The following is a 20619-nucleotide window of genomic DNA, read 5'->3' as shown; positions in this document are numbered from 1 at the left end:
GAAATACTATGTTAGTTAAATGAACATAATTAAAATAACGTAATTTCAAAAATGTAAATAGCCAAAACTAACTAATGAAATGACAGAGACATTTATAGTTGATAAAAACTACAAAAAAGATTCAACATGTTGTCTACAAAATAAATGCTTAATAATTATATGCATATTATATATAATTACATATATAATCATTATATATAATGATTAATTCAGATTGATAACAGGATGCAAAAATTATTAAAAATCATGTAATATATCTGTAAAATTTGTCACATTAATATACTAATTTGCTCAAAGTCACAGAGCTGGCAACTGGAGGACCCAGTAGTCAAAGGCAAGTCTGTGAGGTATGTGAGATTGTGCTCTCAACACTATATCATGGATTTTGTGATCTTGGCTCTAATTAGGGAACCAATATGGTGAACATGGTGTTATCTGAATTTAAACATTTTTCGTATCTCATATGAAAAATTCCTAGAATTAAAACTTTCATGAAGAAAACAAAAAAATAACTGAGGATTTCTAGATGCATACTGTAAAAAGAAATACAAATATTAATAGTAATAGTGTTCTATGAATTGGTGCTAGAGTACATCTTGCAAGAGTAACTAACTGATGGCCTGGTTAGAAAAATGATAGAATGAGGTAAAGAAAGAGGTAGATTCTGGGAAACATGGATTAAAATGATGAAACAAAAAATGAGAACAAAAACTACCTTACCCTCTCAAGTATTGCCATAGAAGAGCAGAAGTCATCCCGAGCAAAGCTAAAGGCAAAAAACCTAGGCTCCAGACTAATACACCGGCTTGATAATCCACACTGTGAGATGTCACCAAAAGTTGTCTGATCCAGCTGTGGGGACTTGGCTCCAAGTTGTCTGGATATCCTAAAATAACATAAATCACTCAAAACAAATGCTCTAAGAAACGGAGGAAGCCATACTTTAAGGAATGCTGATAAAATGAGTGGAAATGTTGGTGGTGTGCATCCACCTCTACCTCAACAAGGTCACCACTGATGTGAGAATCCATTAGGGTAACAAAAAAGAGCATCATTAGTCTCAAAAATTAACATTTGAGGGACTTTGGAGCCTTAGGTCTCAGTGATTCTTCTGGAAATATGGTAGTTTAGGGTCTTGAATCATTTTTTTAACTTTTGTTATGAGCAGAAATTGTAAATAACATGTAAATACAACTCCAGAGTGGTCCTGATGTTCACCTTCTGAACTCATCTAGTTCTCAAACTACTTGATTATGCAATCCTTCTGCTCCTACAGCTAAACCACATATACTATTCTGGGCCCTCCCCTAACTACACCTGGGTAAGAGGAGTGTGGTGTAGTCTGGTGTTGTGCTTTACCAATAGTCATGGAGATTATCAGTCAAACATCTGCCTAATCTACAGGATGTAGGTGGTCAATTATGAAGAATGAGTAACCAGGTTGAGAGAATAAAGAGAATGAGAGAATAAAGTCCAAGTTGATAAAAAGTTAGTGCTGGTAGACAGAGGGGTCTTCAGGTACTTGGTGAGGGTTCCCATCATCCATAATAAGTACTGATCTTCAGCAGGAGGAATTTAAGAATAGAAGTTACCTAAAGCTCACGAATTAGCATCAGTTCAACTATGCTGCTAATCTGATTTTGATCTTTCTCAGTTATGATAAAAGTCTCTGCCTGGTCATGATAGAAACCTTCTTTGTTCTTTAGTCTTCCTTACTTCCAAGTTTAAAGTCCTGGCCTAAAATATGAGCCCTAAGGTCCTGCTACCTAGTGACATGACATTGTTGATACCAACTCCCCATTATGCACTGCCCACTGAAATCTCCTATTCCTGCCTTCTCCATCATTGAGTTCAGTCCACCTGTCAGGCCCACTTCATTGTGTTGCCCTCTCTAACCTGCCCAGCATCAGCTGCTTGCCAGGATGCTAACCTATTACCTCTCATTCTTCACCTTCTCTCATCTTCTGCCTCCAATGCATCACCAAGATTTGCTTCTAAAATGTATCTTCTCTTCAATCCCACTGCCAATGCCTTAGTTTGAGACTTTACTATCTCTTTCTTCTTTTATATAAATTGCCTGTATCCAGCTTAATCCACCATCCATACTTCTAGTAGTTACATTTACTGAATGAAAATCTGCTCCTGCAATTTTCCACTTAAAAACCCTTCCATTGCCATCCAATATAAATAATATCTACATCACTTAGAAGCTTCCAAGCCTTCCAAGGCCTTTCCATATGATCTTTCAGGCCTGCCTCTCCCTGTTCTTTCCCATACAATCCAATAAGTGCATCGTTTAAAGTTCAGCTCAAATAATACCTCCCCTTGACCTCTCTAAAAGAAAATAACTCGCTTCCTCAAGAAAAGCTATTTACTAATACCTAAGGTATTCCGAAAGGTATTTACAAATGTCTTTATTATAACACATATCATATTGTTTATATGTATGCTTTCTTCATTAGATTATAAACTCTTGGATGACAAGGAGCATGCCTTCTTCACTTACAGTTCTGTGACAAGCATGGTGATTGGCAAGTAGTCACGAGCAAGAAATGTTTCTTGAATGAATAAATGATCCCTAAATACTGTGACCTATCTCTTAGTCTGAATTTCCCTCAGTTACCTGCAGAAATTTTCCTTCTGTAATATTCTTGTCTATCTCTCTGTCTGTCTGTCTATCTATTCTATATATCTCTAATATCCCTATATACAAAGGAAACAGGGGAGAAGGGAGAATAGAAACTTATTCCAAGTTCCGGTCCCTCCTGATCTACATTCTCCTGTAATTATTGGCCTATGTTAGACCATGTCTGAACAGAAAATACTGGTGAAGCCCTTGGCATGAATAGCTATCATGTCTCTGTTCTGGCTTGCTCCTGGATTTTTTTTCTAGTTTCATGATGCTGCATCACTCTGTCACCAGTCCTCACTGTTCGTTTCTATGGAACATGAAATGGTGAATGGTCTATCCTTTACTGCTGACACTAGTCATTGCTGAAATAGCCACCCTAAAGATCTCACCATCTCTCTGTTTATAACCACTTAAGAGTCAAGTCATGAAGGCTTTCTCCCTTAACTATATGGGATGATCAGTTGTTTTATTTATTATTTTTTGTTATTACTTTTGTCCTTAATTGTTAGAGAATACTTTCATACCACACAGTTACTACAGAAATGCCCCTCCTTTCACACCTTAGAATGCCTCTGGCCATCTCTGTAGTTGTACTTGAGAGGTTTAATAAAGCACTATAAGTATGGGGAAAATCAGCTTTGATATAAGCACTTCCTGGAGAATATTTCTTCACTATACAAAAAACTCATATTTGATCATTGTTTTCTCTATATCTGTCTATCTCTCTCACATACATTCTGAGTGTGTGTGTGTGTAACCAGTGACTTCTGCATCTGTAGTAGCTGGAATAACATGTGTCACATATACCTCCCCACCACACACACATACCTCTGTCACAGGCTTCCTTCAATTCTATTCTCAATTTCCAACCTTGCCAGTCATCCCAATTTCCTCTTCTCCAAATCTCAAAGAAACTGTTAATGAGTACCTGAGAATGAAAATGTTGGGCATATAAAAAAACAGAAAGACAATCCACATTGGCATAAAATGGCTTGCTTTTATCTGGAAAAGCCTTATTATCGCTCACACTCATTCCTTCTACATCCTTTACCTCCTTCTCTCTGTCTTTCTGTCTCTCTCTCATTCTGTCTCTAACACACACACACACACACACACACACACACACAACACAGAGACAGAGAGAAAGAGAGGGAGAGACAGAAAGAGAGAGAGAGACTGGCTATAAAGAAAGCAGCGTCTGAGGGCATCAATGGTAATTTGAACATTTTGTTTGCTTGGGATCAAGATTCCTTTCCATCACCATTGTCCTAGTAAAAATAAGCTGCAAGTGGAAGTGTTTTAGCCAGATACTGCTCCACCACTGTATGGCTAATGAAGCAGGAATATCAGCTTCAAGTATGCCACGGAATTCAAGAGAATATTCAACCTGGAAAAATTCTAAGCCCAAACAGCACCTCCCAAAAGATGACTACAGCTCCTGTAGGAAATCATTTAACCACAAATTCCAACTCCCCTTCACTCCTACAGCCTAAGTCACACATCTCAAAGGGCTGATCCTTGAATGGTGACAATCTGACCCACATCAGCAGCCTAGAGGCCAGATGGCAACACAATGCCTTTCCAGCCTACTGGGTAGGAAAAGGGAGGGACAACCAATTGAATGATTATAATTGAAATCCTGTAATTTATTATTTGTCAATAACTCCTGCCATGGGGGAGTTCTCTTCACTCCTTAGCAAATGCTGGCAGCCACAATATGTAACCACAGACACCTAAAACACCTCTGAAAGCATTTATGTGGCAACAATGATACGGATAATAAGATTTCTCTGGAGATACAGAAGACACGCCACATCACAGAGTTCACTATTCAACAACCAAGAATTTTAAAGACTTAGGGGGGAAAATTTCTGTGCGATTCTGAGGGTAAAAAGCTAGCATGCAAGTGGGATCAGCCAGACTGGCAGAAAGTGGGGCATGAAAACCCAAGAACTATCCTCCTGTTTGCAGCATAATGTGAAGTTCAAAATTCTGTTACCCCTGCAGTTATTAAACTGCCCAGATCAAATAACTATCTGAACTGAGCTGAACTGAGTCAAGCAAAGAAATTTACTTCAATCATAGAATAGTAGCTCTCAGGTTGAAAGGAGCATCTATCAAACATCTATCCAATGTTCCTCTACCTAACTCCCATCCCAATTATCCCTTTCTCATATTCATCTCCCTGTAATTGATGCACACTGGTGCAAACTGATGCAACATAAAGAGATTTTGGAGTGAAAAGCCCTGAGTTGGAGGCCTGGGCCTTGACTTTTTAATTTACCAGCCGTGCAACATTGGATCTTCTAGTCTTCAGCTATAATGTGAGCAGATTAAACTAGTTGATGCCAAGATTCCATCCACTTCAAAATTCTCTAGGCAATAATAGGGAACTCACTATCTCCAAAAATAATTATTTGCATGTTTGAACAATTCTATTAAAAAGTCCTTACTTTATATAAAGCCAAAACATGGTTTCTTACAGTTTCTAAATATTTATCTGAGTTCTACCTGCCTTGAGATTATATAGTCCAAGTATAATCCCTCTTCCGTATAACAGCCACTCATATAGTCAAAGACAGATATTGCATCTCCCAGCCAGCCAGTCATCCATCCATCCATCCATCCATCCATCCATCCCACTGAGTTGTTTGCCACTCATCTAGACAATCATTCTATCTACTTTACTCAGAACACATAGCAATTTGTCCATATCCTTATTGAAAAATGGTCATCAGAACTGAACAAAGAGCTACAGAAATAGTCTGATAAATGCTGAGCGAAGTACATCACCACCTATTTTGTTCCAGCTAATGTGTTTCTTTTAATGTAGTCTAATATCGCATTACCTTTTTGGCTATGGCATCACTCTGCCACTGCCACAATACTGCTTCTTTTACTCATGTCTTCTACCCTATCCTTGTAAAGCGTAATTTGGAACTGGAGTCAGAATTTTACTTTTTCAATAATATTCATTTATCAGATTTCAGCCATTGGTGCAACATGGTAAAATATTCTTGAAACCTCAGTCTATCCTAAAAACATTTGCCATCTATCCAAATTTTCACCCAAGTTATTGATAAAATACAATGAGCATAACATGGTCAGGAAAAAAGTCCTAGAGAAGACCACTAAACACTGTCCTCCATATTGACATAATTCTGCAAGATTTGGGGTCTTCTGGCCATTAAAAGGTCATATCCAAGATTGTCTCATTCTTGACGCTCTCTCGACTCTACCTTCTTCACTCACTCATAGTCTGTGGTCTAGTCTTTCTGCTGTCCTGCAATGATTTCCACAGTTAAGTTTATCCAAGACATGGGTACTATGAAAGAAATCACTGCTTAAAACATTAAAAATATAAATAAGGCTAACAAAAAAGGATAAAATTCACACCCAGAACAATATGCCATGGTGGAAATAATGTGGGAATTGGAGTCTGAATAACCTCAGATTAAATCCTAGTTCTGTAACTTACTTGCTTGGTGACCTTGGGTGCCTTATCAGTATCAATTCCCTCATCTCTAAAATAGAGGAATAATAATGACCTCAAAGTGTTGTCCTGATGATTAAAATTAATACATGCAAAATCTTAGCACATTCCTAGCACATAATGAGTATACAATATAGATTACTATCATTATTACATCACGGTAGAGACAAAAATGCAACAACTACTGGCAAAAAAAAAAATAAACCCAAGAAGAAGAAAGGAGAAAATGAGTATCTGTGTTCTATGGGTGTTAACTGATACTCCACAAAAGAAAGAATCAATGGTCTAATAAGGTTAAGAATGAGGACATTAACCACAGTTTTAAAAACTCAGGCATATTTTTATCTCTTTGACTCTGAACAAGATTGGCACACCCTTGCATCTCTTATTTGATCATGTCCCAGGCATTGCTATAGGGCCCAAGGACACAAAGGATGACTCAGACCCAGTCAATGCTAGGGTGAGAAGAAACACAGGATTCAAGGCACCAGGGGGCAGGGGCACATATATTAATAAGTAATTAATATAAATATCACCAGTGCTATTGAGAGGTAAATACAGAGTATGTGAGGGAACGCTGATAAATCTGGAGATGTCAGGTAAGACTTTATGCAGGAGTTGGTAATGTTGAAGAATCTTAAAAGATAAAGAGAAGTTAAGGTTGAGGGTCTCTCAAGTTAAGGTAGTGGAGGATAGCATGCAAAGATTTTAAACAGTAGTGGACCAATAGGGATTCATCCAAGAAATATTGCTCACTCTAGAGTGACTTTTCCATGAGACACAGGTAATAAGAGGGACAACTGAAAAGAGAAAGATTCATGCCTATTGTAAAGGGGCATGTATGTCAAGTAAAGAAATTTGGAATTCTGCAGGCAGGAAGAAACCAGCACAGCAAATGACATAAGATGGTAAGATGAATTAGCCAGGTTAACAGTAGAAAGAGAGACTAGTTACGACACTTTTTTTTTCCCTTTACCAATATCCAGTTGAAAGATGGTCAGGTCCAGAACTAAAATTATAGCACTGGAGGTAGAGAATAGGCCTACATAACAAAATATAAGTCTGAATAGAATTGATATGATGTGACATGAGCATGAGGGATTAAGGAAAAGGAGAAATGAAAATGACTATGTCTAGCTTGAGACACCCAGTGTGTGGGGGCATCATTACCAATATATGAACTTCTGGAGGATAGTATATTTTGGTAGGAGGCAAAATGTAAGTTTAGTTTTCAACACTGGATTGAGATAACCATGGGACATCCATATGGAGATGCAATCTGCTCAACATAACAGTGTGTATATCATAAGACAGACCATGGATAGGAGTTCCCTGTATATTTGTGGCAATAAATGAGAAAATTCATTGTTTAAGTAGGAAGAGTATGTAGAACATGTTTCTGATGCCACGATGTAATAACCTTGAAAACAAAGTAAAATTACACTAATGAGTCTTGCCTAATAAACTCATGCTCCTAGTGATCACCACTTCTAACTCTATTGTTCATATTCTTGCTCTGCTTTGAAAAATTAAAATTAAATTTGCCTATCCTCTACTGAACATAATTTCTAGAAGATAGCATTCATCTCATGGCAAGTTCTTTCAGTACCCAAAGATGGAATTCATAGATTAAAAAGGAACATATATGTAGATGCTTGTGATGTTTTCCTATCACAAATTGAATTTCAAGTTCTTACAAATGTATTAATATGTCCTACTCTTCTAGAGACAAGGATCAGGAAATGTATTTATCAATAGATATTTATCAAGCCCCTGCCAAGCCAAAGTGGGGTTACAAAAAAGTAGGTGTGGGCCCTGCATACAAAAAACCTGTTTTGGCCAAAGGGACCCTTCCATAAAATTTCCAATATGTAAACCTAAATTTGGAACTTGCTAAAACAAGTACAGATGAGTACGTGAGGAAGCTGGGAAGTAAACACATGTTGCTGGAGAAATAGAGGTGGAGATATGGGTGGATCTAGGTTTGGTTAGGAATGAATCAGACCTTCCCACAGAGGGTGGCTCCTCCCTGCATGCAGCCTGCTATAAAAGGGTCATTATCTCAGCCTTCAATACCCAGCAGGTTCCTTCAGGCTACATTCTATTTGCTCTTTTGGTGAACAAGGTAAGAAGGAATACATTTAATTTTGCCTACTTACTATTAACCAAGGTGGAAATCTGAATGTATGTGTACTGTAAGGCAAAAGGTTCTGGAAGTTTAGGGTTTTTCTCTTTCTTTTTAGTGGCACTGTCACTAAAAGCTTTATTTCTAGGTAGAAGGAAAATGAGGGCATAAATTTGCTTTCTGTGGAGCTACTCAATACTCTATATTGTTAGATTGTCCATTTATTCATTTATTTAACAAATATGTATTAACTACCTTCTATTTGGTCTTGGCTCTGACTATGCAGCAGTGAGCTACATAAACTTCCTAGCAGCTTACCTTTAGTAGGGGGAAACATTCACTAAACAATAAATGAATAAGATAATTTCAAATAGCGATAAGAACAATGAAGAAACTAAAGAGTGATGTAGTAGAGCAGGGCTGTCCCATCTTTTGGCTTCCCTGGGTCACATTGGAAGAAGAATTGTCTTGGGCCACACATAAAACACACTAACACTAATAATAGCTGATGAGCTTTAAAAAAAACTCATAATGTTTTAAGGTTTACAAATTTGTGTTGGGCCACATTCAAAGTTGTCCTGGGCCACAGATTGGACAAGCTTGTAGTAAAGTGATGGGTGGAGGAGGAGAGTGCTTTAAATTAGATGGCCAGGGGAAGACTCTCCAGGGAGTTATCTTTGAGTTGAGATCTTAAACACAAAAGAAACTAGCCAAGGCAAAGGGCAAGCTTCTAGGCAAGAGTAAACTTGTTCCAAGGAGCAAAAAGAAGCTAGTGTGCCTTAGAGCATACATAATTAAAAAGAGGACCAGTGGTATATGGTGATGTCAGAGAGCTAGACAGGGATAGGCCATGTAAAGAGGGGCACAGTAGAATTAAAACAGTACATATTAGATTTTAACGTGTGCTTAAAGGGGTATTAAGCAGGAGGAGTAAGATAATCTATGTTTTTAAAAGACCACTCTGGGCTGCTATGTGGAAAACAGGATTATAGGAAGGCAAGACCAGGAACAGGGAGAGACTGCTGTCTTTTATGTGAAAGATGATGGAAATAATAGAAATAACGAGAAATAACTGTTTGCTCATAGCAAAATCTAGAAGTTATCCACGATTCCTGTTTTCTCATCACACTGATTTATCACCACATCCAGTCAACTCTGCCTACAGATATGCCAAATCTATCCATTTATCCCCCCTCTGCCATTATCATCCTAGTCCAGGCTACCTTTATCTCCCAACACTGCCTATTATGTTATCTGAAAATACAACAATTTATTTATCCATTTTTCTATGGATAGATATTTGGGTCTCTTCCATTTTAAAGGGTATTATAAATAATAGGGCTATGCACTTTTGTGTGTATGCACTTTTGTGTATATTACTTTTGGTTACACATATGTATGTATTTCAGTTGGGAATATTCCTAAGAGTAAATCACTAGGACTTAGACACTGTCAAACAATTTTCCAAAGTGTTTCTGTCAGCTTATGCTGCCTTTAGCAGTATATAAAAAAAATCTCAATTCTCCACATTCTCACCAATATTTGGTATTGTCAAGGATTTTTTTCTGTCTTATCTTTTTAGTCACTTTGGTGGATGTATTGTGGTCTCACACATTATTTCAATTTGCATTTCCCTGGTGCATAACAAGGTTGAGAACTTTTGATATGTTTATTGGCCATTTGGATATCCTTTTCTGTAAAGTTCCTAAGGTAGAGATTCATTTTTCTGTTGGCTTAACTGTAATTTTTTCTATTGATTTATAGGAGCTATTTTTATATTCAGGACAGATTCCTTTATTGGTTAAATGTGTTTTGTATATCCTCCCACTGTGTGGCTTTTCCTTCTCTCTTTTAATGGCATCTTTAAAAGAATAAACATTCCTACTTTTAATGCAGTACAATTTATCAGTCTTTTTCTTAGTAATTAGTACTTTTTGAATTTTGAGTATTTCCCCACCCCAAGGTCCTGAAAATATTCTCCAATGTTATCTTCCCTTATCTCTTACATGTAAAATCTACCTGCAAACTAATTTTTTTTCCATTTGAAAATTCAATTAACACAGCACCATTTATTCAAAAGACTATTCTTTCTCTACTGACCTACACTACCATCTTTGCCATTAACCAATTGTCCAGAGTGATATAAGACTGACTTTGTACTATTATCTTTTATCATTCCATTTGTTTAGCCTTGTACCATGCCATATTGTCTTCCTTTATAACACATCTTGCTATCTGGTATGTCTTCCAACTTAGTCTTCTTCAAGATGGTCTTACCTAATCTTGGCCCTCTACATTTTCATATAAATTTTAGAAATCACCTTATTAATGTTTATTTTTAAAAAAACTTCAGATATTCAGAATGGGATTTCATTGCATCTATAAATGAATTTGAGGAGATTTGATATCTTAATGCTATTGAGACTTTCAATTCATAAACAAGCTATATATTCTTCCATTTATTAAAATCTTTAGTTTATCTCAACATTTATAATTTTCTGAGTTTAGCTCTTTCTTGTTTTCATTAGATTTATTCCTAAAAATTTCCTGATTTTTTATGCTTTTATGAATAGTATCTTTTCTTATTTCATTTTCTCAGCACTTATAATCTCAACATTTATAATATTCTGAGTACAGTCATTTCATACCTTTAATTAGATTTATTCCTAAAATTTTCCTGATTTTTTATGCTTTTGTAAATAGCATCCTTTCTTATTTCATTTTCTAAGTGTTTATTGCAGTTATATGGAAATACAATTGATTTTTATATACTTATAACCAGAAGCATGTTTAGTTTATTTATTCTAATAGTTTAGTTATACATTCTTTTGGATTTTCCACATACAAAAGTTATTCTGTGAGCAATAACAGCTTTATTACTTCTTTTCCAATTACTCTGCTTTTAATTCCTTTTCCTAATGTATTGCTCTAGCTAGGACTTTTAGTACAATGTCAAAGAGGATGGTACTATACATAGTATATATCAATAGGATGATACAGGCATACTAGTCTCATTCTCAAACTTGGAGATGAAAGCTTTCATTTCACCATTAAATATAATTTTTGCTATGACATTTTTCAAAGACAATCAATCTTTTATTTGTTAATCAGAATTAATGTTGGATTCTATCAATTTTTCATCTATTGAGAGGTTCATATAATTTTCCCCATTATTCTATTTTAGTACTTAATTGGTTGGTTTGCAAATGTTAATCCAAACATGAATTTTGGAATAAAATGTAGTTAGGAATAACGTATATTCTTCTTATATACCACTGAATTCAGTCTACTATTATTTTCTTTCAGAGTTTTGCATCTATATGAAAGGAATTGTCCTGAAAATTTTGATTCTTATATCGTTGTCAGGTTATGGTACTGAGGCCAGTTTAGATTAATTAAACGGGTGTTCCCTCTTTTTCATTTCTCTGAAATAATCTATGTGATGTTACAGTTATTTCTTTCTTTCACCTCGAATAGAATTCAGTAAAGCCATCTGACCTGCGGTTCCTCCCCTACTGAAAATGAATGCATTTAAGATTCAATTTCTTTAATAAACATAGGACTATTTAGGTTTTCTATTTATTGTTGGTTCAGTTTTGTTAACAAGTGTTTTTCTAGAAACCCTTCTTCTATGTCATCTAAATTTTCAAATCAACTGGTATAATGTTTTATATAATATGCTCTTGTCATCTATCTAATGTCCAAAACCTCGAAAGCAATGTCCCCTTTTACTTTCCTGACACTGGTACTTACGCCTGTACTCTTTTTTTCTTTATTAATCTTGCTGGGGTTATCAGTTTTATTAGATTTTTCAAAGGCTGAATCTTGGCACTGTTGAGTCTCTAAATTTTCTTTCTATTTTATTAATTTTTAGTTATCTTTATTATTTCCTTCATTATACTTTCTTAGGGCTTAATTTGTTCTTTTTAAAACTTCTTGAGATACATGCTTAGGTAATTAATTTTTCAGTCTTTTATATATATATACACACACAACTGTATGCTGCTTATAAGATTCACACATAAAAAATGATAACAGTGATTGAAAATGAAAGGATGGAGAGATGAGATATCACTCATATATATGTGTGTGTATATATATGTGAGTGTATATGTGTATATATGTGTGTGTGTGTGTATATATAGGCTATAAATATCTATTAGGCATAGAATTAATGTATTCCACAAGTTATGCTATTTCATATTTTTCTCATTTTCATTTAGTTCAAAATATTTTCTAATTTTGCATTGTAATTTATTCAATGACCCATTGATTATTTAGAAGTTATTGCTTAATTTTCAAACACTTTAAGATTTTTCTAGTTATCTTCCTATTATTTAACTCTTGCTTCATTCCACTGTGTTAGAGAACAAACTATGTGATTTCAACCCTTTAAAATTTATTGAAACTTGCTTTACGGCCCAGTATATGGTCAATTTCAAAAGAATGGGTATTCTGCAGTTGTTAGGTATAGTGTTTAATGTATGCTGATGTTTTATTAATATTTTGTAGAAATATTCTATATTCTTACATATTTTTTACTTGTTCTATCAGTTGCTGAGAGAGGTGTATTTAAAAAGCCCACTATGATTGTAGATTGCCTATTTCTCCTTATACTTCTGTCAATTTTTATTTATATATTTTGAGGCTTCCTGGAGAACTGATCTTTTACTATTATAAAATTTCCTTCTAGCAATATTTTTTGCCTAAATTCTACATGACAGATATTATTATAATAACAACAGCTTTCTTCTAGAGTTTGAATGGTATCTCTTTCTTCCATCCTTTCATTTACAATCACTTTAATCACATTTTATGTGTGTCTCTTATAAGCAGCATACAGTTGTTTTTTTTTAATCCACTCTGACAGTCTTGTCTCTTAATTAGCATATTTACTCTATTTATATTCAGTGTTGTTATGGAACTATTTGGTTTACATCTCTACCATATTACTACTTGGTTTCTACTGTCTCACTTGTTTTATATTTCTTTTTCTATTCTTGAATTTTTTGGATTAAGTAAATATTTACCAGTTAATTATCTTTATACAAAAGCTTATTAATTATACACTCTTTTATTATCTACATGCTTGCCCTAAAAATTATAACATGCATTCTTGATTTGTTAGAGTGTATTATTAAGAAAAACATACTTTAACCCCTACCCAAATAATACAAGTATCCTACAATACTTAACTCCATTTTCTCACTGCCTTATCTGGGATTGTTATGTATTTAATTTTATTTATCTTAAATCCTGAAAGCTTACTAGTATTATTTTATGCAATCAATATCTAGCTATATTTTTCCACACATATGCTCTTTCCGTTGTTCTTATTCTTTCTTGCTCCTCTGTGCTTCCAACTAGAATTATCCTTTAATATTTCCTTTACAGCAGTTCTCTGGTGATTAGCTCTGTTTTTCTTTGCTTGAAAATATCTTTATATGTTTCCTTTTTGGTGGACATTTTCACTGTTAACATATAACTTATTTTTCTTCAGAAATATGACTATAACATTTCATTGTCTTTTAGCTCCCATTGTTTCTTTTGAAAAGATAGATATCAATCTTATTGTTGCTCCTTTGAAGGTATTACAATTCCTCATTGCCTCAAATGTTCAGCAGTTTTATTATTATATGTCTTGCTTTGGTTTTCTTTTATATCTCCTGCTTGGAGTTTATAATATCCTTTTGAACCTGTACCTTGATATTTTTCATCAGTTTTAGAAAATTTTGTCTCTTAATTCCCAAAACACTGTATTTCCCTCTAAATCCAAATGTAAGCCCCAATAAATTGTCACAATCTTGACAGCTGTGTGATACCTTCAAACACATACACCACACACACACACACACACACACACACACACACATTTTCTAGTTGTATTCAGAGTTAGTCTGAAACAAACTAATAAACAATTGCACAAAGCAATCTTTAAAAATCAAACCATATTAGATCACTCTCTTACCAAAAAATATCATCTAGTCTCATCACACCTAAAATAAAATGCACAAATGTCACCTTATTTAGAAGAGCATCATTATCTGACCCCTGTCTGTATCTGACTTTATGTTGCATTACTCCTAATTTGTCCGCAATTTTCTGAGTTGGTCTTTTTCTATATCTCTAACGTGCCAAGTTGATTTTCATCTTGGAATCTTTGCACTGTTCCCTTTGCTAAAATTCTCCAATTAATTAACAAGGCTACTTCCTTCTTATTTTTCCATTTTAAGCTCAAATGTCCCCTTTACCACAAAACCTCCTTTCCTTAAAGTACCCCCAAATATTCTGTATAATATCACTCTTATTTTAACTATGTACATATCACTTATCAATATCTAATTGTTGAATTCATTTATTGTTAATTGTCTTCACAAAAGTAGGCGGGCATCTCAGCTATCTTGTAACCTACTATAACTCCAAAGCATGAAACAGTGCCTAACTCTTTAGTAGCTGTTTAGTATTTGCTAAATAAATGAAGGAATGAATGAATGAATGTAAGCTCAGAGAAAAGGTTATGCCTAGAGGTATCAATTTTGAAGTCATCAGATAGATGGTATCTGAAATCATGGGATCCAATGAGATTGCCTCAGAAAGGTGTGTTTTTTTTTTTTTTTTTTTAAAGAAGGTCTAAGACACAGCCACAGATATTTCCAACCTTTTGAGATTGAGCAGAAGAGAGGTTAGTAAAGAACACAGAGAGACAGCAACATTCAACGGATAAGAGGAATTATCAGAAGAATATGGTGTCATGAGATCCAAGAAACAAAAAGACTCCATTAAGAAAGGAATGGTTAATTCTATTTCACCTACCAAGATATTAAATAAGATGCTAATGATGAGGTGATGATGGAGAAAGTCCACTGTATTCAACAACTTGGAGATCACAGATGATTTGATACGAAGCAGTTTCAGTAGCACTTTGGTGATAGAAAATTGAGAGAAGCAGGTTAAAAAGAAAGTGGGTGGTAAACGTTTTAAGAGAGAAAGCAGAGAAAACTTCTCCAAGACTCCTGTGAAATGAAGCAGTTAATTAAGCTAGTAAGATGTTCGGAGAAATGTTGGGGGAGGGGGTAACAATGGTGCAAGGGAAAGGTTTTAAGATGGAAGATACTCCAGTATATTTCTGTGGTGATAAAAATAAACTATTAGAGAAGGCAACAGAGTGAAGGTAGGGAAAAGTGACTAATTTTGCGGATATTTTGAAAGCAGAATCAATAAAACATGTTGATGGAATAGATATTGGATGTAAGAAAAGGAGAATCAGAACTAATTTTCAGGTTTGTGACTTGGGCCATCAGGAAGAAAGGAATCACTGATGAGGATAAAAGGTGTGGGACATTTGTTAGGGTAAAGCAGTTGAAAATCAAGACTTCTGTTTTCAACATAAAAAATTTAAGATCTCTACAAGACTCAAGTAAGAATATCAGATAGGTATTTAGACATACACGTCTCAAGTTTAGGGGACAGTCGGTGACTGGCGGCATAAACTTGTGAGCTGTCAACTTATTTAAAAAGTTATTTCTCAAAAGAAGACATTCATACAGCCAACAGACACATGAAAAAATGCTCATCATCACTGGCCATCAGAGAAATGCAAATCAAAACCACAATGAGATACCATCTCACACCAGTTAGAATGGCAATCATTAAAAAATCAGGAAACAACAGGTGTTGGAGAGGATGCGGAGAAATAGGAACACTTTTACACTGTTGGTGGGATTGTAAACTAGTTCAACCATTATGGAAAACAGTATGGCGATTCCTCAAGGATCTAGAACTAGATGTACCATATGACCCAGCCATCCCACTACTGGGTATATACCCAAAGGATTATAAATTATGCTACTACAAAGACACATGCACACGTATGTTTATTGCGGCACTATTCACAATAGCAAAGACTTGGAATCAACCCAAATGTCCATCAGTGACAGACTGGATTAAGAAAATGTGGCACATATACACCATGGAATACTATGCAGCCATAAAAAAGGATGAGTTTGCGTCCTTTGTAGGGACATGGATGCAGCTGGAAACCATCATTCTTAGCAAATTATCACAAGAAGAGAAAACCAAACACCGCATGTTCTCACTCATAGGTGGGAACTGAACAATGAGCTCACTTGGACTCGGGAAGGGGAACATCACACACTGGGGCCTATCATGGGGAGGGGGGAGGGGGGAGGGATTGCATTGGGGAGTTATACCTGATATAAATGATGAATTGATGGGTGCTGACGAGTTGATGGGTGCAGCACACCAACATGGCACATGTATACATATGTAACCTGCACGTTATGCACATGTACCCTAGAACTTAAAGTATAATAAAAAAAAAAATCAAAAAATAAATAAATAAATAAATAAATAAATAAATAAATAAATAAAAAAAAGAACTAGATGAGATGACCCAAGGGAGTATAATAGAGAAAAGAAGCTAAGTAGTGAATCATTGGGCATAGCAACATTAGGAGCTGAATGAGGAGGCTAAGCAAAAAGTGGCCACTGATGTTGGAGGAGAAACTTGAGAGTGCGGGGTCTCTAAAGAAGGATGCAGCCAGTTGCATCAAATGCTGCTGATATGTCAAGTAATATGCAAAATAAACATGGATACATGGATATGGAAATATGAAGGATATTTTTACTTAGTGAGAGTTTTCATACTTTTTTTTAGAAAGAAAAATACTTTGAGTAAAGGAAAACAAGAATGAGGAAGTAAAGACAGAATGTACAGGCATATGTTTTGAGGAATTTTGCTATAAAAGGGAACAGATAAATCAGATGGTACCTAAAGATAGATGTGAGATTGGGGGTGGGGTGGAGATGGGAAGTTAAATATTAGATAGATATTTCAGCACAAATATATACTGAAGGGAATGATCCAGTAGACAAAGAAGAATTAATGATGCATATGAGAAAGTAGGCAACTGCAAAAGCAAAGTGTTTGGGTAGACAAGAGAGAATGGGGCTCAGTGCCAAAGTAAAGGACAGGAGGAGCACAGACAGTTTATTCACCCTGAATTCAGTGAAGGCAAGGTACATGGATAGAAATGTAGCAGGTTTGGAGATCAGATATTAGGAGAATGAGGAAACTCTTTTCCAATGGCTTCCAAGTTCTCAGGAATCAAAATCAAGGACATCAGAGACAAAGGAAAGGAAGAAGTTGTTGAAGCTTTGGCCAATGGGTATAAGAAAGAGTGGGACAAGTGGATGTATCCAAGGAGCAATCAGGGAGATTAACCATAATGTCTAACCAAGGTAAAAAGGGAAGTGAGTACATAAAGCAGTAAATAGAGAGGTTAAAGAATTATTGACATCAGGGTAGAAGAGGAGATCAAAGAGTGAGATCCTTGAGACAGAGATTTTGCATATGTTGCAAGTAAAGATAAGTTCAGGGAATAGAATATCATCATAAATAAGACTGGCTGAAAATAATCATAAATTTTAAAAGGGTTTTATAAGAAGCATATAGCTGTCATTTTTTAAATTCAGTCTTTACAATCTATATTTTAACTGGCAAGATCTGGTCTATTTTACGTGTGTTATAATTAATAATAATAAAATTACTTATAATTCTACTAATTTATTTTACGCTTTCTGTTTACCCTTCTTTTTCTGTGCTTCTTATTTTATTCTTTCCTGGCTTCCGTTGAATTATTAAAGTTTCTTAATTCCTCTTTTTCATCTCTAATGGTTTAGAAATTATGAATTCTGTTCTTTTAGTAAATACCCATAAACTTACCAAAATACATATATGACTTAACCACAGCAAAATTCATTAATATTTAATTTCTCTTACCAAACAAACCAAGGTCCAAAAATATTTTAGTTCTGACTGCTACAGTAATCTCCTTCACATTGTTTTCTACAGTATTTTAGTTTCACCTGGTTTTGTAAGTCCTAATAAAGTTATAATTCTTTGTAATACATACTTAGATTTATTGACATGCTTACTAATTTCTTCACCAATGAGATAAAGTGAACATTCCTTAAATGGCAAAATGAAACCCAGTCAGAAAAACCTTTCTCTTTAAATATTGAAGAACTATTAAATCCATCCTATACAATTAAATATTATAAACTTCATGAAATGTTAAAAAAATGAAAATCTGAATGAATGTTCATTGAGTATCTTGCCATATGGCTAACTGGCTTTCAGAGAATTGTATCTTAGCAAATTAATCATTTATTAAGATAGCTTTTAGGGAAGTAATTTTCAGTAAATTTATATGAGTAAATTTTACTGCTTAAAACCAGTCAGCATTTCTAAATTCTTGTTATTAGCAATGGCAAGATCAGCAAGAGGGATGATCTTACCTAGAGCACACTAAGGTCTGTAAGACTGCTAAGTCCAGCTGTAAGTGGGCACAAGGCAAAAAAAAAAAAAAATGGGCAATTTTATTTAAGTAAGTAAAACTCTATTCATTTGCTTTACGTAGATGGTAGAGAAAAGTTTCTCATGGCCATCTTCCATTCTTAAAGATGGATTACTTAGAGGAAAATGTAGGTTTAAAATGTGGAAAATGATTGTAATAATTAATATAACCTAGAAAAAAAGACGTACAAAAAAAGTACATTTTCATTTCTTCTTTCTAGGTTCACATTTATTGCCAAAAGATGTCTACTCTCCTGGAAAACATCTTTGCCTTAATTAATCTTTTCAAGCAATATTCAAAAAAAGATAAAAACACTGACACATTGAGCAAAAAAGAGCTGAAGGAACTTCTGGAAAAGGAGTTTCGGCTAATCCTGAAGGTAAGAGTGTCTGACAAGACCAAAGGATACAGCATTTGTGTTTCTCATCAATAATCTAAGCAAGGGTTATTTTGAGCTCTTTGTGAACTATTTCATTTAAAATAGGAACAGAGTCAATCTTGTCTCAAAAGAGATAGATTTTATTTTCTTCCCCTATACCTGGATGTACATTATAAACACACAGACACACTCAGAGAAAAAAATATATAAATATTTAAAAATTAATGTAAATTAGTTCTTAGTATTTGGTATTTATAATATTCTGCCAAACGTCAACATTATAACGGAGTATTTATTAAACAAAATTAAGTAATGAATTATATATACTTCTGACTTTTAAAATAAGAAAAAGGGTCACTTACCCCATCATATCTTGACACCTTACTAGTCTTTACATCTTTGTTCACATATAACACCTGAGTGAGGATGAGATGAAAAAGTCTTAAAAAAACAAAAAGATTTTGTCACACTATTTGATACACAAAGATCATAGTGCCTAAATTAATTTTGAATTAATAGGCTGATAATGTGATTCTGTCTGATGCAGTCGCCCTCTGTGATTTCCCTCTGTACAGAATCCAGATGACCCAGATACGGTTGAGGTATTCATGGATCACCTGGATATAGACCACAACAAGAAAATTGACTTCACTGAGTTTCTTCTGATGGTATTCAAGTTGGCGCAAGCATACTATGAGTCTACCAGAAAACAGAATTTACCGATATCAGGACACAAGCACAGAAAGCACAGTCATCATGATAAACATGAAGATAATAAAGAGGAAGAAAACAAAGAAAAGAGAAAGAGACCCTTAAGTCTGGAAAGAAGTAACAATAGAAAAGGGAATACGGGAAGATCCAAGAGCCCAAGAGAAACAGGGGGAAAAAGGCATGAATCTAGTTCTAAGAAAAAGGAAAGAAAAGGATATTCACCTACACATAGAGAAGAAGAATATGGACAAAACCATCATAAGTCAAGTAAAAAAGAGAAAAACAAGGCTGAAATAACTAGATTAGAACACAATGGGAAGAGGATAAGTGAAAGACCAGAAGAGAAAGAAGAAAAAGACGACGGACAATTTGACTATGAAAATACAGGAAGAATGGCTGAAAAATGGACAGAATCAGGCCATATTGCTATATATTACGCAATCCAGGATGAAGCCGATGACACCACTGATAGTATATTGGAAGAAAACAGAAGATATGAGACATCAAGGTCATCTCATGATGAATCCTCACATCGAGTGAACAGGTCACGACATGCAAATACAAGCCAGGTACCATCGGTAGAGTCCAGAAGAAGAACGGGCCAGGGATCCAGTGTTAGCCAGGACAGTGAAATTGACGGACACTCAGAAGGCTCTGAGAGGCGGTCCGGGTTGGCTTCCAGAAACCATCATGAATCTGTTCAGGAGCAGTCAACGGATGGCTCCAGACACCATGGGTGCCATCAGGAAGACAGAGCCGGTCACCGGAACTCTGCAGACAGTTCCAGACAATTAGGCACTCGTGACACAGAGACTTCCTCACGTGGACAGGCTGTGGCATCCCAAGAACAGGAAAGATCAAGTCCAGGAGAAAGACACGGATCCCGCCACCAGCAGTCAG

At 35.2% G+C, this 20619-nt stretch overlaps 1 protein-coding gene across 1 annotated transcript in view; it reads left to right on the top strand.

Moving 5' to 3' along the window:
- The window catches only part of FLG2 (filaggrin family member 2), a 44768-nt gene that overhangs the window by 21001 nt on the left and 3148 nt on the right, over nucleotides 1-20619 (top strand). Inside the window, 3 exon segments of the mRNA XM_026447776.1 lie at nucleotides 18935-19008; nucleotides 19584-20616; nucleotide 20619. The exon segment at nucleotide 20619 is cut by the window's right edge and continues 3148 nt beyond it. Coding sequence (XP_026303561.1) covers nucleotides 18935-19008; nucleotides 19584-20616; nucleotide 20619 — 1108 coding nt within the window.

This window comes from Piliocolobus tephrosceles, chromosome 1 (assembly GCF_002776525.5).
Source record: "Piliocolobus tephrosceles isolate RC106 chromosome 1, ASM277652v3, whole genome shotgun sequence".
Classification (NCBI taxonomy): domain Eukaryota; kingdom Metazoa; phylum Chordata; class Mammalia; order Primates; family Cercopithecidae; genus Piliocolobus; species Piliocolobus tephrosceles.
The sequence above is the reverse complement of the archived record's forward strand: the minus strand, read 5'-3'. Positions and strand labels throughout refer to the sequence as shown.